We start from the raw sequence: 19750 nt of genomic DNA, 5'->3' as shown, positions 1-19750 counted from the left end.
GAGAGAGAGAGAGAGAGGAGAGAGAGAGAGAGAAGTTTATTAATATTAAATAGAAGACAATACAAAATACAATTCAAAATCGAATTACAATACACATAATTCCCCTCGAAAGGCTCCATTGCCAGGGATACAAGGGGGATAAAAAAAAAATATTATACAAGCAATAAATTCAATATAGGCAATCACATATAGCAGTTTACAGGCAACATATTATGGGGGATACAATATAAGCAACAACTAGAAGGAGAAAAAAGAAAGAAAAAAACAAAAAACATACAGAATATACCTGAGGCCTGGGAGCAAAGTGCAGAGAGGAAAATCACACACCACTAACAAAACACAGGGGCCATCAACTCCTCAGAAGAGAAAAAAAAAATTAATCTATTTGATTCTTTATTAAATGATCCTTAAGAATCCTTTTAAAAGTCCAAAACGAGTGGCGTTTCTGCACTGAAGAAGGTAGTGAATTCCAGACCTGTTGACAAGCAATGTGGGGATTGAAATCTGATCGAACAGTAGGGGTAGGCGGAATGTGGATATTATTTGAAGAACGAAGGCTATATGGAGCTGAATCAGAAATAAACATAGGAGTTTTCCGAAGAGATTTAGGAAGATTGCCGTGAAGTTGATCAAAGACAAAAGAAGCACAAGAAATAATGTAAATAGACCGTATACTTAAGAGCTGTGTTGGTGAAGAACGGTTGGTGTCCATAACCAGACGCCGTGCTTTATTATACATGACGGAAAGTGACTGCAGCGTAGACGGAAAAGTAGACATCCATACAATGGGGCAATAAGAAACATATGACTGGACAAGACAGAAAAAAAGAAGTTTCAGAATAGATCCAGGAAATGTATATCTTAAGTTTTCGAATGATACCCAAACTCCGTGAGGCCTTAACCCTAATCATGGCTACATGGTTTCTGAATGAAAGGTTCTCATCAAGCAGGATACCAAGAAACCGGACCACTCGATTCTCTGGTCTACACAAGGAGCCTTGTGACACCTGAAGGTGTGTAAGCTGAGGGAAAGCTACACCAATTCGAGAAAAAATAAGAAAATGTGATTTACCAACATTCAAGACCAAGTAATTGGCATTAAACCATGACATGACTCTATCAAATAAAGCCACAAGGTTAGACTTGATATCACATTCCGTTTTCCCAAGGGTCCCAAGAGTGGTATCATCAGCAAAAGCAACAAGAAAATCTTCATTAGAAGAAGTATTGGAACACGACTGAGCATTAGGCTGACACAGCTTGCAACATGCCAGAGGCCTGGTGTTTTTTACTGCTGAAATCAGATCATTAACATAAATCAAAAATAAAATGGGACCAAGAACAGATCCCTGTGGGACGCCATAATATACTTCAGAAGGGCTCCGGAAAAGCGGATCAGTTGAAATAAGCCCACCAGAAAGGTATGAATAAAACCAAGAATAAGCGTTAGATCTTATACCAATATGTGATAGTTTCCAAAGAAGAATCCGATGAGTCAAGGAATCAAAAGCTTTACGAACATCCAAAAATAAAGCTGCCGGGATATGGCCAGAATCTATTGCCAAATGAATGAAATTCGATAAAGCTGCGCAAGCATGCTCCGTAGAGTGACTCGCTCGGAATCCAAACTGGAAATCATGCAAAAAATCCTTTGCATCCAGAAAACTAATAAGCCTGGATAGCATAGCCTTCTCAAAAATTTTGCTGAAAACAGATAGGAGAGAAATTGGCCTATAATTAGCAGGATCACTCCGATAACCACATTATAGAGTACTATAACCTTAGCTCGCTTGAGAGATTCAGGGAAAATACCTTTCTCGAAAGACAGATTGACGAGCTTAGTCAGTGGTGACAGAATAGCAGGCAGAATGGCACGGATAACCCTTGTAGGAATTTTGTCTGGTCCTGAAGAGGATGATCTTTTAAGAGTATTCACGATACGAGCTACCTCAAATTCAGAAACAGAATTCAAGACCATCGACTTCAAATATAAGGGTCCAAGAAAGGCTCTGAAATCGCAACGAGAAGTTGCTGAGCTTGCCGAGGAAGCAGTTACCTTTCCTATATTAGCAAAATAAGAGGTAAGCTCTAGCTGAACATCTACATCTCCTTGGACGGTTTTACCATCGATTTTCAACATTGATGGAACTGAAAGCAGAGGGGGAGTAAGTCTAAGAACTGAATTAATTAAATACCATGTCTTCCTGACATCCCTTCCACATTCAGAAAATTTCCTATGATAAAACGAGACTTGGCCTTCCGACACAGAGAATTAAATATATTCCTATAGGCCTTGAATCGTTCGTGATGAGCTAAAGATGGTGAAGCCTTAAGAGAATGATCCTTTAAGAGCATTCGCGATACGGGCTACCTCCAATTCAGAAACAGAATTCAAGACCATCGACTTCAATCATGAGGAACCAGAACCTTTGCATGCATTGGTTATGTATTGTTTCAACAAGGGTTACTCCTTACATACCATTTATTATCACGTATAGTTTGATGAACACAATCTTTGCCGTAACTGTTAGGTAAATGTAGGCATTATCATATATAATCTCATTATGCTGGATAGTTTTTATATAAACTACTAGATAACCATGCCAAAAACCACGAATTTTTTTTTTTAAACTTATTTGAGCTTGTTACGATTTTAGAAGTGAGCACATCTAAAATGCTTCAACGTAAAACCCTTCAGCACAGTGGATTGACTTCTGTGAGGTAATATGCCACCTGGGGCTCAATCCCTGCCGCAACACAGCCTGGGATTGGGTGGATATTATTAATTAATGTCTTAAGATAATCAAACAAGAAGAAAAAAGCATCAATAATATCAAAGCAGCTCAAAACATCAATGGTTCCAGAATATTATTATACTGGTTTAACCAGTATACAAACCGTAGTAATGCTTAATGTTCACTGTGAAACGTCGGATTTTGTATCAAGCCTGCTTCTTTAACTGGTTTCGAATATTTATACCTCTGATTTATTAGTTTCTGATTCTATCCTTTGACTAAGCAAGAATTATAATTTTCCTTCGATGTTTATTAGAGAATGATGTAAATTTGCAATGAAAATATAAACATTTTCTCGGTTTTACAAGGCTTTTTGACATATTTTTCATCCTAAAAAAAAAACAAGGCAAATTTCAAAAATGTAATTGTATAAAAGAATAAAGGTTACTTTAGCCTGTCGAGCGGTAACAATTGTCGTCCTGCTTTGAACCACCAAAGCCTGTAGAACCATGAAAAATAATTTACCGAAAACTTCTACTGGGAAAGTAATCCTTATTAAACCCAAAATTTTTTCGAAGACGCTTCAATTTCTAGCTTGTAGAATTGATAAGCTGCCTTTTGGACTGAAAAGACAGTATTTTGAAGCAAATAAATAAAGTTTTTGTAAAAATTGGCTTTCAAAAAAGAAAGAAATCGCAATGCCAAGCAATCTTGAGGCTTGTTATGTGAGATTGTATTATCTTAAACCTTCTTCAGCATTTATTTTTAGTAAAACTGGCATTATTAACATTGTTAAGTCTAAATAAAACACCCAAAAGAGGCAGAGCAAGATAGATTAAAAATGAGCGTTAATAGGAACAGTTCTTATTTTGAAACCAATTTTAGATTAAGTATGTGCTAATGAACTAAGGCTTTTCCTGTTTAAAACGTTACGTCAGTGCACCCTTTACTTCCTAATATTAAAAAAAAACTAGTTTTTTTAACTGAAAGTAAGGAGCGACATTAAAACTTAAAACGAAAAGAAATTACTCCGTATATGAAATGGATTGTCCCCTCTGCAATCCCTCGCTCTTTACGCTAAAGCTTTTAATTGTTTTAAAAAGTAGAATTGTGGCAAAGAGTCAAACTTTAGCGTAAAGAGCGAGGGACTGCGGAGGGGACAACCCATTTCATATACGGAGTAATTTCTGTTCGTTTTAAGTTTTAATGTCGCTCCTTACTTTCAGTTAAAAAAACTAGTTTTTTTATTTAATTTCTGAACGTTTTTGAATTAATGCATGTTTGATTTTGGCTCTCCGCAACTAAATTATTGAAATGAAATTAGTATATTAATTTTTTTTTTGGCTAAATGGCTTTCTCTTAGTTTTAATCAGACGATATTGAGAATTTAAGGGGTGGAGAAGGAGGCCTAGTTGCCCTCCAATTTTCCGGTTACTTAAAAAGGCTACTAGAACTTTTAATTTTCAACGAACGTTTTTATTAGTAAAAAATATACGTAACTTAAGAATTAACTTACGTAACAAACTTTAATTCTTATATTTTTATTATGTGTACGAGGGGGTTTGTACCCTCGTTAATACCTCGCTCTTTACACTAAATCGTAAGTTTTGTCCCGATTCTTTAAGAATGACCCCTGAATCAAAAAGGCCGTAGAATAAATATTTAAAATTACTAAAAACATTTTAGCATAAAGAGCGAGGTATTTATCTCCTACTAAATACCTCGCTCTTTATGCTAAAGTATTGTTAGAACCCCTCATATGCGTAATAATCTCTGTTCGTTTTAAATTTCAATGCTATTCCTTACTTTCATTTGAAAAAACGTTTTCATGTTTATTTTTTCATTGTTTTTTTTTTATAGTAATGCTAGAAATTTCCTGCGCCCTTTTCATTGAATTTTTCTTCCCCCATGACATATTCCTCAAAGGAAAGATCCTCCCACAAAGCCCTCTCCCATCAACCCCACCCCCCAAACCAAAAACTCCCCATGAAAACGTCTGTACACTTCCCAATAACCATTACTATATGTAAACACTGGTCAAAGTTTGTAACTTGCAGCCCCTCCTCCAGGGATTGTGGGGGAGTAAGTCATTCCCAAAGACATAGTTATTATGGTTTTCGACTATGCGGAACAAAATGGCTATCTTAAAATTTTAATCTGTTGACTTTTGGAAAAAATTAGCGTGGGAGGGGGCCTATTTGCCCTCCAATTTTTTTATCACTTAAAAAGGGCACTAGAACTTTTCATTTCTGTAAAAATGAGCCCTCTTGTGATACTCTAAGACCACCTGGTCGATACTATGACCCCTGGGGAAAAGAAAAAAAACAACAACAAATAAACACGCACCCGTGATTTGTCTTCTGGCAAAAAATATGAAATTCCACATTTTTTTAGATAGGAGCTTGAAGTTTTTGCTATAGAGTTCTCTGATATGCCGAATACGATAGTGTGATTTTCGTTAAGATTCTATGACTTTTAGGGGATGTATCCCCCTTTTTTTCCAAAATAGGGCAAATTTTCTCAGGCTCGTAACTTTTGATGACAAAGACTAAATTAATTGAAACTTATATATTTAGAATCAGCGTGAAAATTCGATTCTTTTTATGTATCTTTTAGCATCAAAATTCCGTTTTTTAGAGTTCCGTTTACTATTGAGCCGGGTCGCCCCTTACTACAGTTCTTTACCACGAACTGTTTGAAAAGAAAATAATTCGGTATTTCGGGGCTTCTGACATTATTACTCCTTTGCGGAAGTTAGGCTCAAAATTGAAAAGGGATTATATTTTTTCTCTGGGCCCCTTCCACCTCTTAGTTCGTTTATTTTCCCGTTAGTTTTCACCTGTTTTCGCTTTATAGTTGTGTTATCTCTTAGCAGTTCTTTCGTTAGTTGAGTTATAGTTGTGGTATATATGTTTTATCGCTCGTATAGTTGTGTTATTTTCAAATTATACTCCATAATAGAGAGGCTCCGAACACCCAGCATTGTATATTAAGCTCTGAATTTGACGTTTTTTTTCTAAAGTGACCAGATTCGTCCTGCGCTCTTTTCATTGAATTTTTTCCCCCATGGCATATTTCTCCAAGGAAAGATCCTCCCACATAGCCCCCTCCCTCAACCCTACCCTCAAAACCAAAAAAATCCCCCTGAAAACGTCTGTACACTTCCCAATAACCATTATTATATGTAAACACTGGTTGAAGTTTGTAACTTGTAGCCCCTCCCCCAGGGACTGTGGGGGAGTAAGTCATCCGCAAATACATAGTTATTATGATTTTCGACTATGCTGAACAAAATGGCTATCTCAAAATTTTGATCCGTTGACTTTGGGAAAAAAATGAGCGTGGGAGGGGGCCTAGATGCCCTCCATTTTTTTGGTCACTTAAAAAGGGCACTAGAACTTTGCATTTCCGTTAGAATGAGCCCTCTTGCGACATTCTAGGACCACTTGGTCGATACGACGACCCCTGGGAAAAAAAAAAACAAAAAAAAACAAATAAACACGCAGCCGTGATTTGTCTTCTGGCAAAAAATGCAAAATTCCACATTTTTGTAGATAGGAGCTCTACAATAGGGTTCTCTGATACGCTGAATCTGATGGTGTCATTTTCATTAAGATCCTACGACTTTTAGGGGGTGTTCCCCCCCCCCCCCCATTTTCCTAAACAAGGCAAATTTTCTCAGGCTCAAAACTTTTGATGGCTAAGACTAAACTTGGTGAAACTTATATATTTAAAATCAGCATTAAAATGCGATTCTTTTGATGTAGCTATTGATATCAAAATTCAATTTTTTAGAGTTTTGGTCACTATTGAGCCGGATCGCTCCTTACTACAGTTCGTTACCACGAACTGTTTGATAAAGGAAATAATCAAATTGGCTTTACACCCAACCACATAGATTTACTATTGCTATTAGGCTACTACTTTCCGAAAAGTATTTCACGAGGTTTTTAAAACGTTTTTAAAACGTACTCATTTTTTACTGTTATCTTGTTTGGAAACGGTGGCCCTCGGGACGTAAAACTGGGGATGTAAAAATGCTCATACTGTTAATTCTTCGATATATTAAAAATACTTACCGTTCTTTAGCCCAACGACTTTTACAATAAATGAGCCTTTTAAGAGGTTACTTGTCAAGATAGTTGTATTATTCTGAACCAACCAACTGGAACATAACTGCTTCATGCTTAAACACCTTGCGTGCAATCTTTTGAATTGCAGGTCGGTCCTCACCTGCTGGCTTTTAATCCACTTGATTTACTCCCCCACCTTTAAGAAAGAAAAGTAAAATTCTAAATAACAAGTCCACGTTTCCTTGGGTCTATTTAGACTATCTTTCGTCCCAGCCTAATCGTTGATAACAGAGGCTTTGTAATTGGGTAAGATATTTAAGGAAAATTTGTATCACAGCACCCAATTGACCATGCAAAAGAAAATCAAAAAAGACAAAGGGATTCAGTAATTTACTCGTTACATCCTCCTTTGAATTTTGATGGATGGCAAAACCTTGAAATTGGGCACTTCTTATAAAAATGGAGGGATTTTAGTGGATATTGTTAGTTTGCTCCCCTGCCTCCCACATTTTAAAGAAATGACATCTGTATTTCCGTTCCCAAGAGGATATCATTTTACTTTTATCATTATGGATGGGCATAGTTACTTTAGATTTTTGAAATACACCTGTTCAGATAATTAGATGAGACGAAATAAGTAACAAACAGGGTTGTTCGGAATTTAGGATAGGCTTAACTCCTGTAGCCATTTCCTAAAAGTAAGCCATTTTGTTTCACCTAAGTGGCAGAGACAAGGGTTGGTACTTGGCACACAGATACTCATTATGTCACGGGTTGGTTTTCTTTTTTTCTTCCCAGCGAACGAGCGATAAGCAAGCATTAAAATTTACCAATTGGCATAACACTTTTTCCGATTTTCTTCCAGAATCATAAGTGAAAATGCTTGTAATTCAAGTTACAAAATAGCCCCGAACTCCCTAATACATGGGCGTACCTTTCATGTTTTTTTTACAACTTATTTTTTACTGTCCGTTTACCTATTTTTTGTTCGTTTTCTTTTCCCCGATTTGAAGCTCAAATATAATGAATCTTGACTTGACGTTATTGATGCCGTACTAGCTGAAGCTAAAACCGAAAGGGTAGGCCTAAGAGAAAACTTAATTTCTAAATATTGGAATAAACTAATTGTAACAAAGCTATTTAAGTAAATTCTCTCAATATGCTTAATTAGACCTCTTGTTTCTTTGTCATTACGTCCACGCACAGTGAGGAAAAAGGGGAAGGAACTGCCTCCCTCCTGAAATCATACCAAAGCTTCCCTTTCAGAGAAAGTGTAAACTTAAGACATGAAACGTAAAAGATGAAGTCCATCTTCTTGTATCCCCCCATACCACGTCCAGTCACAATCCATTTTCCTCCCCTAAAGGCTATAACTATGCGTATCCACGCTTCTCAGTCAATTTTATTGTTATATATTTGTCTATCTGACTATGAATTTTTAGCCATTTATCGATTTTTAAAATAAATATTTTCTTATCTCCTCTATATTAGTTTTGTCCTCCGTTTATCTTCCACTCGGTGATTGCGCCTTTGTTATGTTTTCACGCTTGATTTTTTTTTTCACCAAGTTGTTTCCAACATTAACCGCAATGTCAAGATTTAAGGTTTTGGCCACCCAGAATGTTTTGGTGAAGTTATCTGCTTAATTCGAATTACACGAAGCCACTCGAATGGGAAAGGATTGTAGCAATGATTCTGATGGAGGGTTCATCAGTGCGTCACCACCTCCTGCTTTACCTCCAAGGCCTATTTGTCCGAATCCAAGAGATGGAGACCAAAGTTCAACAGAAGTTTTGCAGTCAAGTAAGTTTATCCTTTCTTTAGTAATTTCAAGTTTTGGTAAGGCCATCAGTGAATTATAAGCAATAAACTTCAAAACCTTACGCAATTCAGCTCTCTGTCCGAAGTTGTGTTGGCCGATAACTTGATTAAACGATATATCGATATATTGATATTTTTACTTTCGATATTCGGTAATCGATTTATCGATTTCCATATTTCTGATCAGTTTTTCGTTCAGATTAACTCTTGATCTTGCAAAATCTCAGTAAAAAATTGTATTTAAAGCTTATTTTGTACAATTTTCTTAAAACTTAGAATAATATAAAATCAAACAATAAAAATGAACTTCGATTACATAAATTAATATCATAGAAATCCAGATTTGAAATTACTTGGGCTCAGGATAAAGAAAGATAACTTATTGGCTAGTTTTGGATATTTAAAATCAACAACATATCTATATTTTCCCCTGAGAATTGGTTCTGCCTTTCACTAATTAATATCTTTAATGGAAGTTAGGATCAGCATTAAAAGTTAAGACGAACAGAAATTATTGCATATTTGAGGGGGATGCCCCTCGTATATGTTTTTTTTTAGTATTTTAAAAAACTTCTTATTCTAATTCAAATACCCTTGTGTTTCACCAGTTGTTCTTAAGGAATATGGACAAAAAGTCGAACTTTAGCATATAGAGCGAGGCACTGAGGAGAGTGTATCTCCCCTCACATGCGGTATGATTTATTTCGCTTTAAGTTTCAATATCCGTCCTTAGTTTTAATTGAACAACAAACTTTTTTTATATTTGATTTCTGATCATTTTACAATAATGCCGGAAAACCTACCTCTTTCCTGTTTGGGAAACCCCCCCCCCCCAGGAATTTCCTCCATGGAAAATTCAGCCTGTGTAAAATCTCCCCGCCACGGTAAATCTGTCCCTGCTGAACATTCAACCCATAAATTTTCTTCTGGACAATTTTGTCAAGGAATTCTCTTTAGATTACTTTCATTCGAAAAAAAGGCTTGTTCTCGATGAATTTCATATATTTTGAATCAAGCAGTTCGTAGTAACACACTTTAGTAAGGAGCAACCTGGCTCAATAGTAACCGGAACTCTAAAAAACGAAGTTTTGATACCAATAGATATATCAAAAGAATCGGGTTTTATGCTGATTTTAAATATATAAGTTTCATCAATTTTGGTATTACCCATCAAGTTACGAGCCTGAGGAAACTTTCAAAAAAGGGGAAATACCCCCTAAAAGTTATATAATCGTAATAGAAATCACACCGTCAGATTTAGCGTATCAGAGAACCCTACTGTAGAGGTTTCAAGCTCCTATCTGTAAAAACGTAGAATTTTATATTTTTGCCAGAAGAAAGACTACGGATGGGTGCTTATGTGTTGTTTTTTTTGTTTTTTTTTTTTTGTTACGTGGGAGGATCTTTCCGTGGAGAAATTTATCATGGATGAAGATAATTTCCATGAAGGGGGTGCTGAATTTTCTAGCATTATTGAAAAAAAAACAATGAGAAATTAAAAAAAAAATTCAACTGAAGGTAAGGAGCAACATCTAAAACTTAAAATGAAAAGAAATTATTACGTATATGAGGGGGTTCGTCCCCTCCTCAATTCCTTGCTCTTTACGTTGAAGTGTTTTTGGCAATTTCAAAAGAGCTATTTATTCTAATTAAACAGCCTTTGTGATTCAAAGAACTGGAAAAAAATTTGAACTTCAGTGTAAAGAGCGAGGCATTGTTGAGGGGGACAAGCCCCTCATATTATATACGTAATAAAAATATACTAATATAGAAGTTCGTTACGTAAGTTAATTTGTAAGTTACGTGTATTTATTACTAATAAAAACGTTCGTAAATAAGCTCAAAAGTTCTAGTGGTCTTTTTGAGTAACAAAAATTGGAGGGCAACTAGGCCACCTCCCCTGCCCTTTTTTCTAAAAATCGTTCGATCAAAACTTTTAGAAAGTCATTTAGCCATTAGATACAGGTATGTATGCTGTGTATCAGCATGTATGAGTCAATAGATAAAATACATCGTTGTTCTTCTTCTCGAACATTTCCGAAACAATTTTCTATGTTGATCTTTTCTGACAGAAGTTCACCGCTAAATAGCAAAATCTGAAAATAGTTAAAAGAATAATATTGTTTTCAGTGAAGAATATTTACGTTTCGATATTCGATATTGATATTTGCTCCGATATACCAATATCGATATTGAATATCGTCCAACACTAGTCCGAAGGCGCACAAATATCTGGAGATTTGTCGGGTTTCGGATCTTAAGGATAATTGTCCGAAAATGAAGACTAACCCGATCCACCCTTTCTTGGGGTGGAGACTCCTAAATTCTTTTCACCAGGATATCAGCAGAATACACGATGAAACTTCAACCAAACTTCACCCAGAAGTAACAGTTAATACACTAGTTCTACCTTTTCAAGCTATAGGATCGACTTACCGTCCATGGAAAAGTAGTAAAGGGTGGTTCTAAAGTTTTGCATGAATTGCATATAGCAGATTCAAACCAAGCCAAGTAAAATTCAAACCAAGTCTGGTGGCAGGCTAGAGCAAGGCTTCTCCCTCCTCACAAACATAGTTTGCATGCGCTATAAACTCCTGATCAGCCGAAGTCCTGTGTCGGGCACATTTGGACGTCTTTGTTAAAACATTTGTAATAATAAAACATAATTTTCGAAGTTTCGTTGACACTTGGATTTTGATAACCAGTACCAATCGAATCAGACATATAACAACCAATCACGAAACTTAAAAGTCCAACTCATTTCTTTCAATCCTTCTCTTTGGTTAGTTTTATTTATTTCTGCTCATTTCTGAAAATACTTATTTTGAAATATGGGATTAATGCAAGGTTTAATGCTAAGATGTAAGAAGCATTTTAAACGCTCCATTTTCCTTTTTTTTTCAAGTAGACAAAGAAAACTAGTTAAAATATAATTCAAAATTTTTCTTTCACATTTTTTCAGAATGTTGCCAAGACCAGATATTTCAATAGTTAATTTACTATTTTTTACAGGAAAAGGTCAAAATATTGACATGGATTTGCCCTCTAAAGGAACCCCTATAAATGCTTAAAAAGCAACTTGGACACTCTGTAGTTTTATTAGAAAGTACTCTCAATAGGTACTCTACAAGCAGTAGCTTTAGCAATGGACAAGTGAGGATGTTTAAACATTAGTGTTTTTGTTTATGCTGAGCGTCCAACAGCCTCTATGGCTAGTTTAACAGAATCCATGACTGCTAATATTTGTTATAAATAAACATTTATTTTTTATTTCTAAAAAACCCCTTTAGAGATAAACTAGCATAGTAAGGTATGTTGAATATTCCAAAATTTTCCAACATTGTGTTTTCTATTTCCACCCATTTAAATCGTTTTGACAATTGTTGAAAAAAGACTTACTATTAGATGACTGAAAAGGGATATAGGATAGAGGGTGTAGTGAATAGCACCATAGTAATCACCCAATAAGAATCATATCAATAAATGGCTATGGATGATTTGTTTGTAAGATTAGGGCAAAGCCAGCTAGAAGCTAACTAATTGCCGTGGACTGTCGGTGGAGCATAAACTGAATTTGAATCCCAGTCAACGTATGATAATTTAAATTGCGGCGACTCGGCGGTTTTCCTTTGAGGCGCCATATCTCCTGGACTTTCCTCACTCAGAACCGTTAGTTCCTGATCAGTGTTTGACAGGATATAGCAAGTCTAGAAAGGAAGTTATAATCCATATTTGATGTGAGTCCTCGATTGATCCGTATTGCTCACTTTGACAAATTTGTGACTGTGTTATCGTGAAATACGGAAATTGGAGAATGTCGACATTCACCTGTAAATCTCGACATTTACCAGATTTCGGTCTTTCACCGTAACATCGGCAGACAAACATCATTCTGCTATTGACTACTGTGCAAAATTCGTTCTTTCGGAGAAGGGATCATTGTTAGGGCAAAATCTAGTCAGAGCATTCTAGACTCGGTGTGAGAGATAGAGAGATCTCTTTACATCAATATACCAACTTAAAAGGCCTGTGCCTTAGCAGGGATAATGACTCCTACATACATACTGGAAAATTTATAGTGTGTAATGAAGATCGCATTAATATGTTTATTCCACAGATGTAGCTGGGGTTAGGAACAATTTGAACCCCAAGAATAGAATTATTCAGAAGAGCCCCTTCCTTTTAAAGAATGGAAAATTTGGAGGGGGGAGTAATAAAAATAACTGTTATTCAATAGAGATATCTTCTTTGTCATGGCAAAAAACATACCTTACATTTTTCAAAATAATGTGGGAGAGTGAAAATAAGCGTATTGTGTGATAAGTTTTCTTGCAATATTTAAATAAGAAAGCTAGTAAATTCCAGTTTTCAGCTTTAGTTTGGATTATGTTCACTATTGTGACGGCCTCGTATGGCTTGACTTAGCACTGCAACAGTTTTATAAAAAGAGTATTAATAGTAGAGGGGTAATTTACTGAATTTTATGATGAGTACTGGTTTATTCAGTAATAAAATTTGGTCACAGTGTTGATAGGACTTTTCTTTTGTTCGTTTTTGCTTTGTATATTCTGAATCAGTTCTTTAGTTATCCATTCAATCAGTTGATGCTTAAGCATACAACTTGTAATTCTATACTATAATGGAAAAGTATTTGATTTAAACTTCAATACAATACATAGTTGAATTCTGTAAGCTTACTTGCTAGTAAGCTTACTCTCTCTTTTTGTGTTATAAGTGGATTTAACCTAATAGAAAATAAAACTTTTTTTTAAAATTTTCAGGTATTTCTATTGTTTCAATTAAAAAATAATGCTTTTTGGCGAGACACTATCAATATTTTTGCAGTTTGCATAATAGCTTTAGGAGATTCAGAACTGAAAACCAAGGTAAAATAACATTTATTTAAAAACAAAAATTCAACATTTAACTTTAATTCAAAATTATGTTGATATGTGACGTCATCGCGATACTGATGTATGCAGTCTTTGCTCTTCATTTTCATTTATGGCACGTTTTGATGCTCGCTGTCGCATATCTTCTAACTGCATTTTGATTGCTTCAGATAATTCAGCAGTGCCCTTTGCTTTGGCCGCCCGTATTGGTCTTACCACAATTGATGATCACGTTTGATAGTTCAGTTGGTGGTTCTAGGAATCATCATTTGTAATAATTGCACATTTTCGTTTTTTGAGTCTTCCTACTAATATTATGTAAGTGGTTGCGTTCTAAACTGTAAGTTTATCAGGTATCGAGTAAATGAAATCTAACAAAAAACCAATGTAACTTAAAAATTTACCGGTATTTTTCTAGTTGAATTAAAACGTTAAAATTTTTGCTTAGACACAATAAATATTTTTGTAGTTTACAAAATAACTGAATATAGTTTTCGCAGAAAGTTGATTTTATTTTAAAAATTATTGTAACTTGAATGCAGACTTTTTTGCTAATACACAACTTCATTGCAAAAATTAATACCTCATGGACATGATTTTTTTTTTCTCCAAAACTGAGGCTCTTAACAAATTTTTTCAAACTTTTGACCTATCTAGATCGTTCTTTAGGCGAAAACATCCAGGATACCAATTTTCTCGAAAAAACATGAAGCCGTTTTCGAGAAAATTCCTTAAATATACAATAAATATATAATTATTCCTCATTTATAAAGATAAACATAATATTTTTAAAAGAAAAGTAAAGACATGTATTGAACCAAAGATTAGGAAAAATAAAGTAAAATAATGTTTCAATTTGAAACTGCCATAAACAACCATCAATAAATAAATAAAACCCAAAACGAACAGAAATTACAATAAACAACCAAGTCCAACTCAAAATGAGCAGAAACTAAAAGGAGTAGGGCTGACGCCACAGTGCCGTTTAAAGATCGGACCATAATTTGTACTTTATTGAAAACAATCCTTATTTCAAGCTATGTGTTTTTATTTTTCATAAAAAAAGAAAAAAAGACCACCATAGCCAATATTACAAAAAAAAATTAACGTGGATTGACAGTTTATATTTATGCTTATATTCATACTTGAAGCTCTTAATAATTTTAGATTTACTACAGATTAAAGAAAAGACAAACCTCTAAATTTTGTTTTGCGCCCAGTCACAGTCTATTTAATTAGATGTACTTGGATGTGCACTGAGTGTCATTTAGTTGTGGTAGTAGCAGTAGCAGTGGCAGTCGAAGTAGTATTAGTGGCTGTAGTAGCCCTGAAAGGTTCAATTTAATATCTTCAGCCTTACCTGAGATATTGTCGACTCGTATGCATGTAATTTGTTTTGATTTTTTCATTATATTCCCCAACATTCCCGAAAAATTTCACCCTGATGGCTTTAGCCAATTCAGTTGTATTGCAGATACACTCATTCAATATCCATATTTAACCAAACACCTCCATCAAAATACCCTGAAAGTTTCGAACTAATGCTTCTATCCGTCTCAAGGATATCGCAAATGCACCCCTATGAAAAACTTGGATACACTTTACAATCCTGACTGTCACTAGAATATTGCATATACGCCGTTTGAGAATCTGGGCACGTAGAGTACTTTTTGATTTAGTTTTAGACCCCTCAACTTCCCTGAAAACTAAACTGACATTTCATTATGTTCCCAAAACATTGTATCTATGCTATTTTGACAACCTATAGTCACTTAAACCTTTTGGTTTTAGTTCAATAGTAGTAGCAGAAGTAGTTATAGTAGTAGCCCTAAAAGTTTCAATCTAAAACCCTCAGCCATTCTTGCAGTATTGCTGATATTACTTTATACCATATTCCAATTCTAAGTTATCCCACCTATGCCATTTTGACAACCTAGTTGCACTTAAGCTATTTTGATTCATTTCAGTAGTAATAGTAATAGTAGCAGTAGAAGTAGCAGAAAAAAAGACCGTAAAATTAGAAGCCACGAAATTTTAGCCTAATACCATAGGGCGTTGTTTGGTGTTTGGATATGGTTACTGCACCCCTTTGATAATCCGTATGTATAATGTGTGTTTTGATTCAATCCAACATTCCCCTCAAAATTCCCTGAATGCTTCACGTTAGAACTCAAAGCATATTCTTAGATATTGCTGATATGCCAATTTGACTACTTTCATGCACATAGTGTGTTTTGCTATACTTCATCACATCCCTCACAATTCCCCAAAAGTTTAATTTTAAATCCTTGGCATTAGCAATAGTAATAGCCGTAGTAGCAGAAGTAATAGTAAGAGCATTAGAAGTAATAGTAATGATAGCAGTAATAGTATTAGTAGTAGTAGCTGTAATAATATTCAAATTTTGCCTTTAAGGTCTTGTTCAATATCCCCTTCTCATGCCCTGCTAGATTCAACCGAAAACTTTAAACCATTTCTAAGATATTGCTGATACGCCTTTTTGATGAGTTGCATGCACATAATATATTTTAATTTAGTTAGAAATCCCCCTTGACAATCCCTTAACACATTAACACCGTTAGTCTTAGCATTAGTAGCAGTAATAGCAGTAGAAGTAATGCTACTGCCACTAGTAGTACTGGTAGTATGCACATAGATGTTCCTGATATATTGTTGATACGCCCTTTTGACAGCCTTCATACATATAAAAAAGCCCGCATGTTTCAATTTAGTTCAACACCCCCCTTAAAATTTCCTGCAAATTTCTCCTTATAACCCTTAACCTTAGTAGTAGTATTAGTAGTAGCGGTAGAAGTAGCAATAGTAGTTTGCACATAGTACCTTTTGGTTCGCTCAACATCCCCCTCAACACACAGTGAAAGTTTCATAATTTTAGTCTAAGCCTACGAGATATAGCTATTACGCCCTTTTGGTAACATGCATCGACACAGTGTATTTCGATTCAATTAAACAACCCACTCAGAATTTCTTGAAAGTTTTACCCTAATACTATTAGCTTCAGAAGTAGTAGTAGCAACAGTAGTAGTAGTAGTAGTAGTAGTAGTAGTAGTAGTAGTAGTAGTAGTAGTAGTAGTAGTAGTAGTAGTAGTAAGCGTAGTAATAATTCTATAGTAATAGTGGAAGCAGTACCGTTTGTAGTAGCAGTAGTAGTTGTGTGCATTTAGGGCCTCTCGGTTTGTTCAACATCCGTCAAACATACTTTCAAGTTTCCACTTAATACTCTGACCAATTTCTGGGATGTTACTGATGCGCCCTTTTGGGTCGTAGTGACAGTTTTAGCAGTAGCAGTAATAGCAGTGTGCACTGAGTGTCTTTTGGTTAGTTCAACATCCCTCTCAACATTCCCGATAAGTCTCAGCTTAATGTTTTAAGCCGTTCCTGATAAATTCTCATACATTCTTTTGGCAACCTCAATACAAATTGTTTGTTTTCATTTAGTTTAACTTCTTGCTAAATATTTCCAGACAGTTACGCCATAATACCCTTAACTTCAGTAGAAGTAACAGTCGTAGCAGAAGTATTAGTAGCAACAGTGGTAAAATGCACATAGTGCCTTTTGGTTAGTTCAACATTGGTCTCAACCTGTCCTGAAACTCTCAACTTAATACCCTTTGCTATTCCTAAGATGTTAAAATCTTGTATCCTTTTGACGTTTTCAATGCATACATAATGTGGTTTGACTTCGTTAAAACTCCCCCTAAACATTGTCCGAAAGGTTCACCTTAATGCCATTAGCCTCAGTAGTAGTGGAAATCGTAGTAGTAGTAATTGCAATAAGCACATAGTGCCTTTTGATTAGTTCAAATTTCCCCTCAACATACCTTGAGAGTTTCAATTTAATGCTCTAAGCCGTTCCTGAGATATTGCTGATTCACCCTTTTGACAATCTACGCATACAAACCGTTTCTGATTTAGTTCAACATCCCCTAAACATTTCCTGAAAGCTACACCCTAATATCCATAGTTTTAGCAGTAACAATAATTGCAAATACAAAGCAGTATACAAACAGCAGCTTTTGCTTTTTTTCAATATTCCCCTCAACATACTCTGGAAGTTTCAACTTAATATCCCAAACAGTTCTTAGGATATTACTTATATGTCCTTTTGACAACCTGCATGCACATAGTGTGTTTTGATTTAGCCCAACATCCCTTCAACAGTTCTTGGAAATTCCACATTAAAACCATTAAGTCTGCATTAAAACCTAGCTCCCCAAAGGTTAGGCTGGGGTTCGGGCTTTAATAGGCACAACTATGATACTATCTCTTGCTCCCCACCAGTGTCACGACGACTTATCAGCAAGATCTCAGGAGAAACTTAAAGTACCAATTCGAAACTTTGAGGGCATGTTGAGCGGGATGTTTGATTAACCAAAAGGCACAATTTGTATACTACTGCTATTGCTACCACGTCTACACTACTACCGGGGCTAAGGGCATTAATGTGAACTTTTCAGACAATGTTTAGGGGGATATTGAACTAGTCTACTGCTTCTAATACGGGTAAGGGTATAAAGGTGAAAATTGTAGCAAATGCTGGGGGGAGGATATTGAACTAAATCAAAACATACTTTGTGTCATGCAGGTTTTCAACATGTGGCATCAGCAATTTATCAGGATCAGTATAGAATATTACGTTGACACTTTCAGGGCATTTTCGGAGGGATGTTGAATAAAGTAAAAGTCTTAGAGTTAAATCAAGTTAGAATTTTAGGGCTTATTGAGGAGAATGATGTACTAACAAAAAGGGCACTATGATTATGCTACTACTAATGCTTCTACTACTAGTACTACTACTGCCACTGTTACAACTACTACTATTACTGAGGCTTAGAGTATTAATGTTAGATTTTCAAGGAATGTCAAGGGGAATACTGAACTGAATAAAAACTCTCTACAGCATGCAGGTTGCCAAAAGGGGACCAGCAGTATTCCATGAATGGTGCCCGGTGTGTATGCCACCAATATCCCACATCTTCTCAAGATTAGAACATAACTTGCACTCTACTGAAAACAAAATACGTTTCAAATATTTTCACTTTTTTTTACTTTAATTAAATTAAAAATTATTAAAACCTTAAGGAATAAATATCAGTATATGTATATTAAACTGACAATCCACGGTTATTCTTTTACGGTAAAGTGCAAATTATTTTCTGGTCTTGAGAAGGCATGGGGATTGTAAATCCTACTCATGCTTACTATTGGTTGTTTTGAGTTTTATTCCATTATTTATTGTAATTTCTGTTCGCTTTGAGTTTCATTTACTTATTGATGGTGATTATTGGTATTTTTACGCTTGAAAGGTTATTTAACTTCATAACTGTTCATTTTTGGCTTGGCCGAGCTCTTTAGTTTTCTTTAATAAATATAATTTGTGGAAGAAGTTTCTTAAATTCATATTAATAAAAGCTAAAATTTACTTCTGTTTGAAACTTTGTTACAAATGAAGAAATATGAAAAATACTAGAAAAATTAAAATAACTGCATATGTTCATTTGCCAAAAAATCAAAATTCCATGAGAATTTGGTGTTGACTTTGAGTGTCAGGTTCAAGATTATAAGAATTCTCGGTTCTGCAGCTATTTTCTTTTGGAATTATCGTCCAAAACTGTAAAAAGGATGAGCAAGTTGACAAGATTGCTGTTTTGAATTTTAGAGTCACGGTCAAGTTTCTAATAATACTGGTTCTGGCACATTTTCTTTTTTTGTAAGAAGAATGGACCGAGCTCACAACTTTTAATTAAGAAGCAAAAAAGATACCTATGGTTTCTTTTACGTGGTAGTTGTATCTACCGAGGACTAATCACCTCAGAGGAGGTATTGGGGGTGAGGCAGGGCTGGTACAAAAATAATTCCTTAGCTCAAAAACTGACTAGTAGTAGGAGCAATTTTCGCATTTTATAAGTCTTTGAGGTTTTTACGGCCTCATGAAAACAAATGTTCCCAGAACCAGTGTAGGATGGGGAATAACGCATCTTATCAAGTCCACACGAAGCAGTTAAGCTGTTTTAGAGCCGGGCAGTAAGAAGTCCATGGAACCTCCAGTATGAATGTGCAATCCCGGGCTTGGTCATAACGAGATGATGCTCTTCTATCATCAAGAGTCGAAATCCTGTACACTAAGTCTCAAAGCTATTACTCCCGATTCATTATATGTCCATGCCTACAAATATTGTGCTGCTACAGCAAGGCAACCCTTAAGAAC

The 19750-nt window shown here is 35.3% G+C and overlaps 1 protein-coding gene across 5 annotated transcripts in view; it reads left to right on the top strand.

The window, feature by feature from the left end:
* LOC136030079 (uncharacterized) overlaps nt 1–19750 on the top strand; it is a 142793-nt gene that overhangs the window by 8860 nt on the left and 114183 nt on the right. Inside the window, exon 2 of one of the 5 annotated variants that reach the window (XM_065708761.1) lies at nt 8413–8611. In XM_065708761.1, coding sequence (XP_065564833.1) covers nt 8479–8611 — 133 coding nt within the window. In that variant the 5' untranslated portion in view covers nt 8413–8478. Of the gene's footprint in view, nt 1–8376; nt 8612–12335; nt 12367–19750 lie in introns of those variants that run through there. The other 4 variants (XM_065708752.1, XM_065708768.1, XM_065708733.1 and 1 more) reach the window with 4 other exon arrangements.

Source organism: Artemia franciscana, chromosome 1 (assembly GCF_032884065.1).
Source record: "Artemia franciscana chromosome 1, ASM3288406v1, whole genome shotgun sequence".
Taxonomy (NCBI): Eukaryota; Metazoa; Arthropoda; class Branchiopoda; order Anostraca; family Artemiidae; genus Artemia; species Artemia franciscana.
This window is presented reverse-complemented; position numbering and strand designations above follow the sequence as displayed.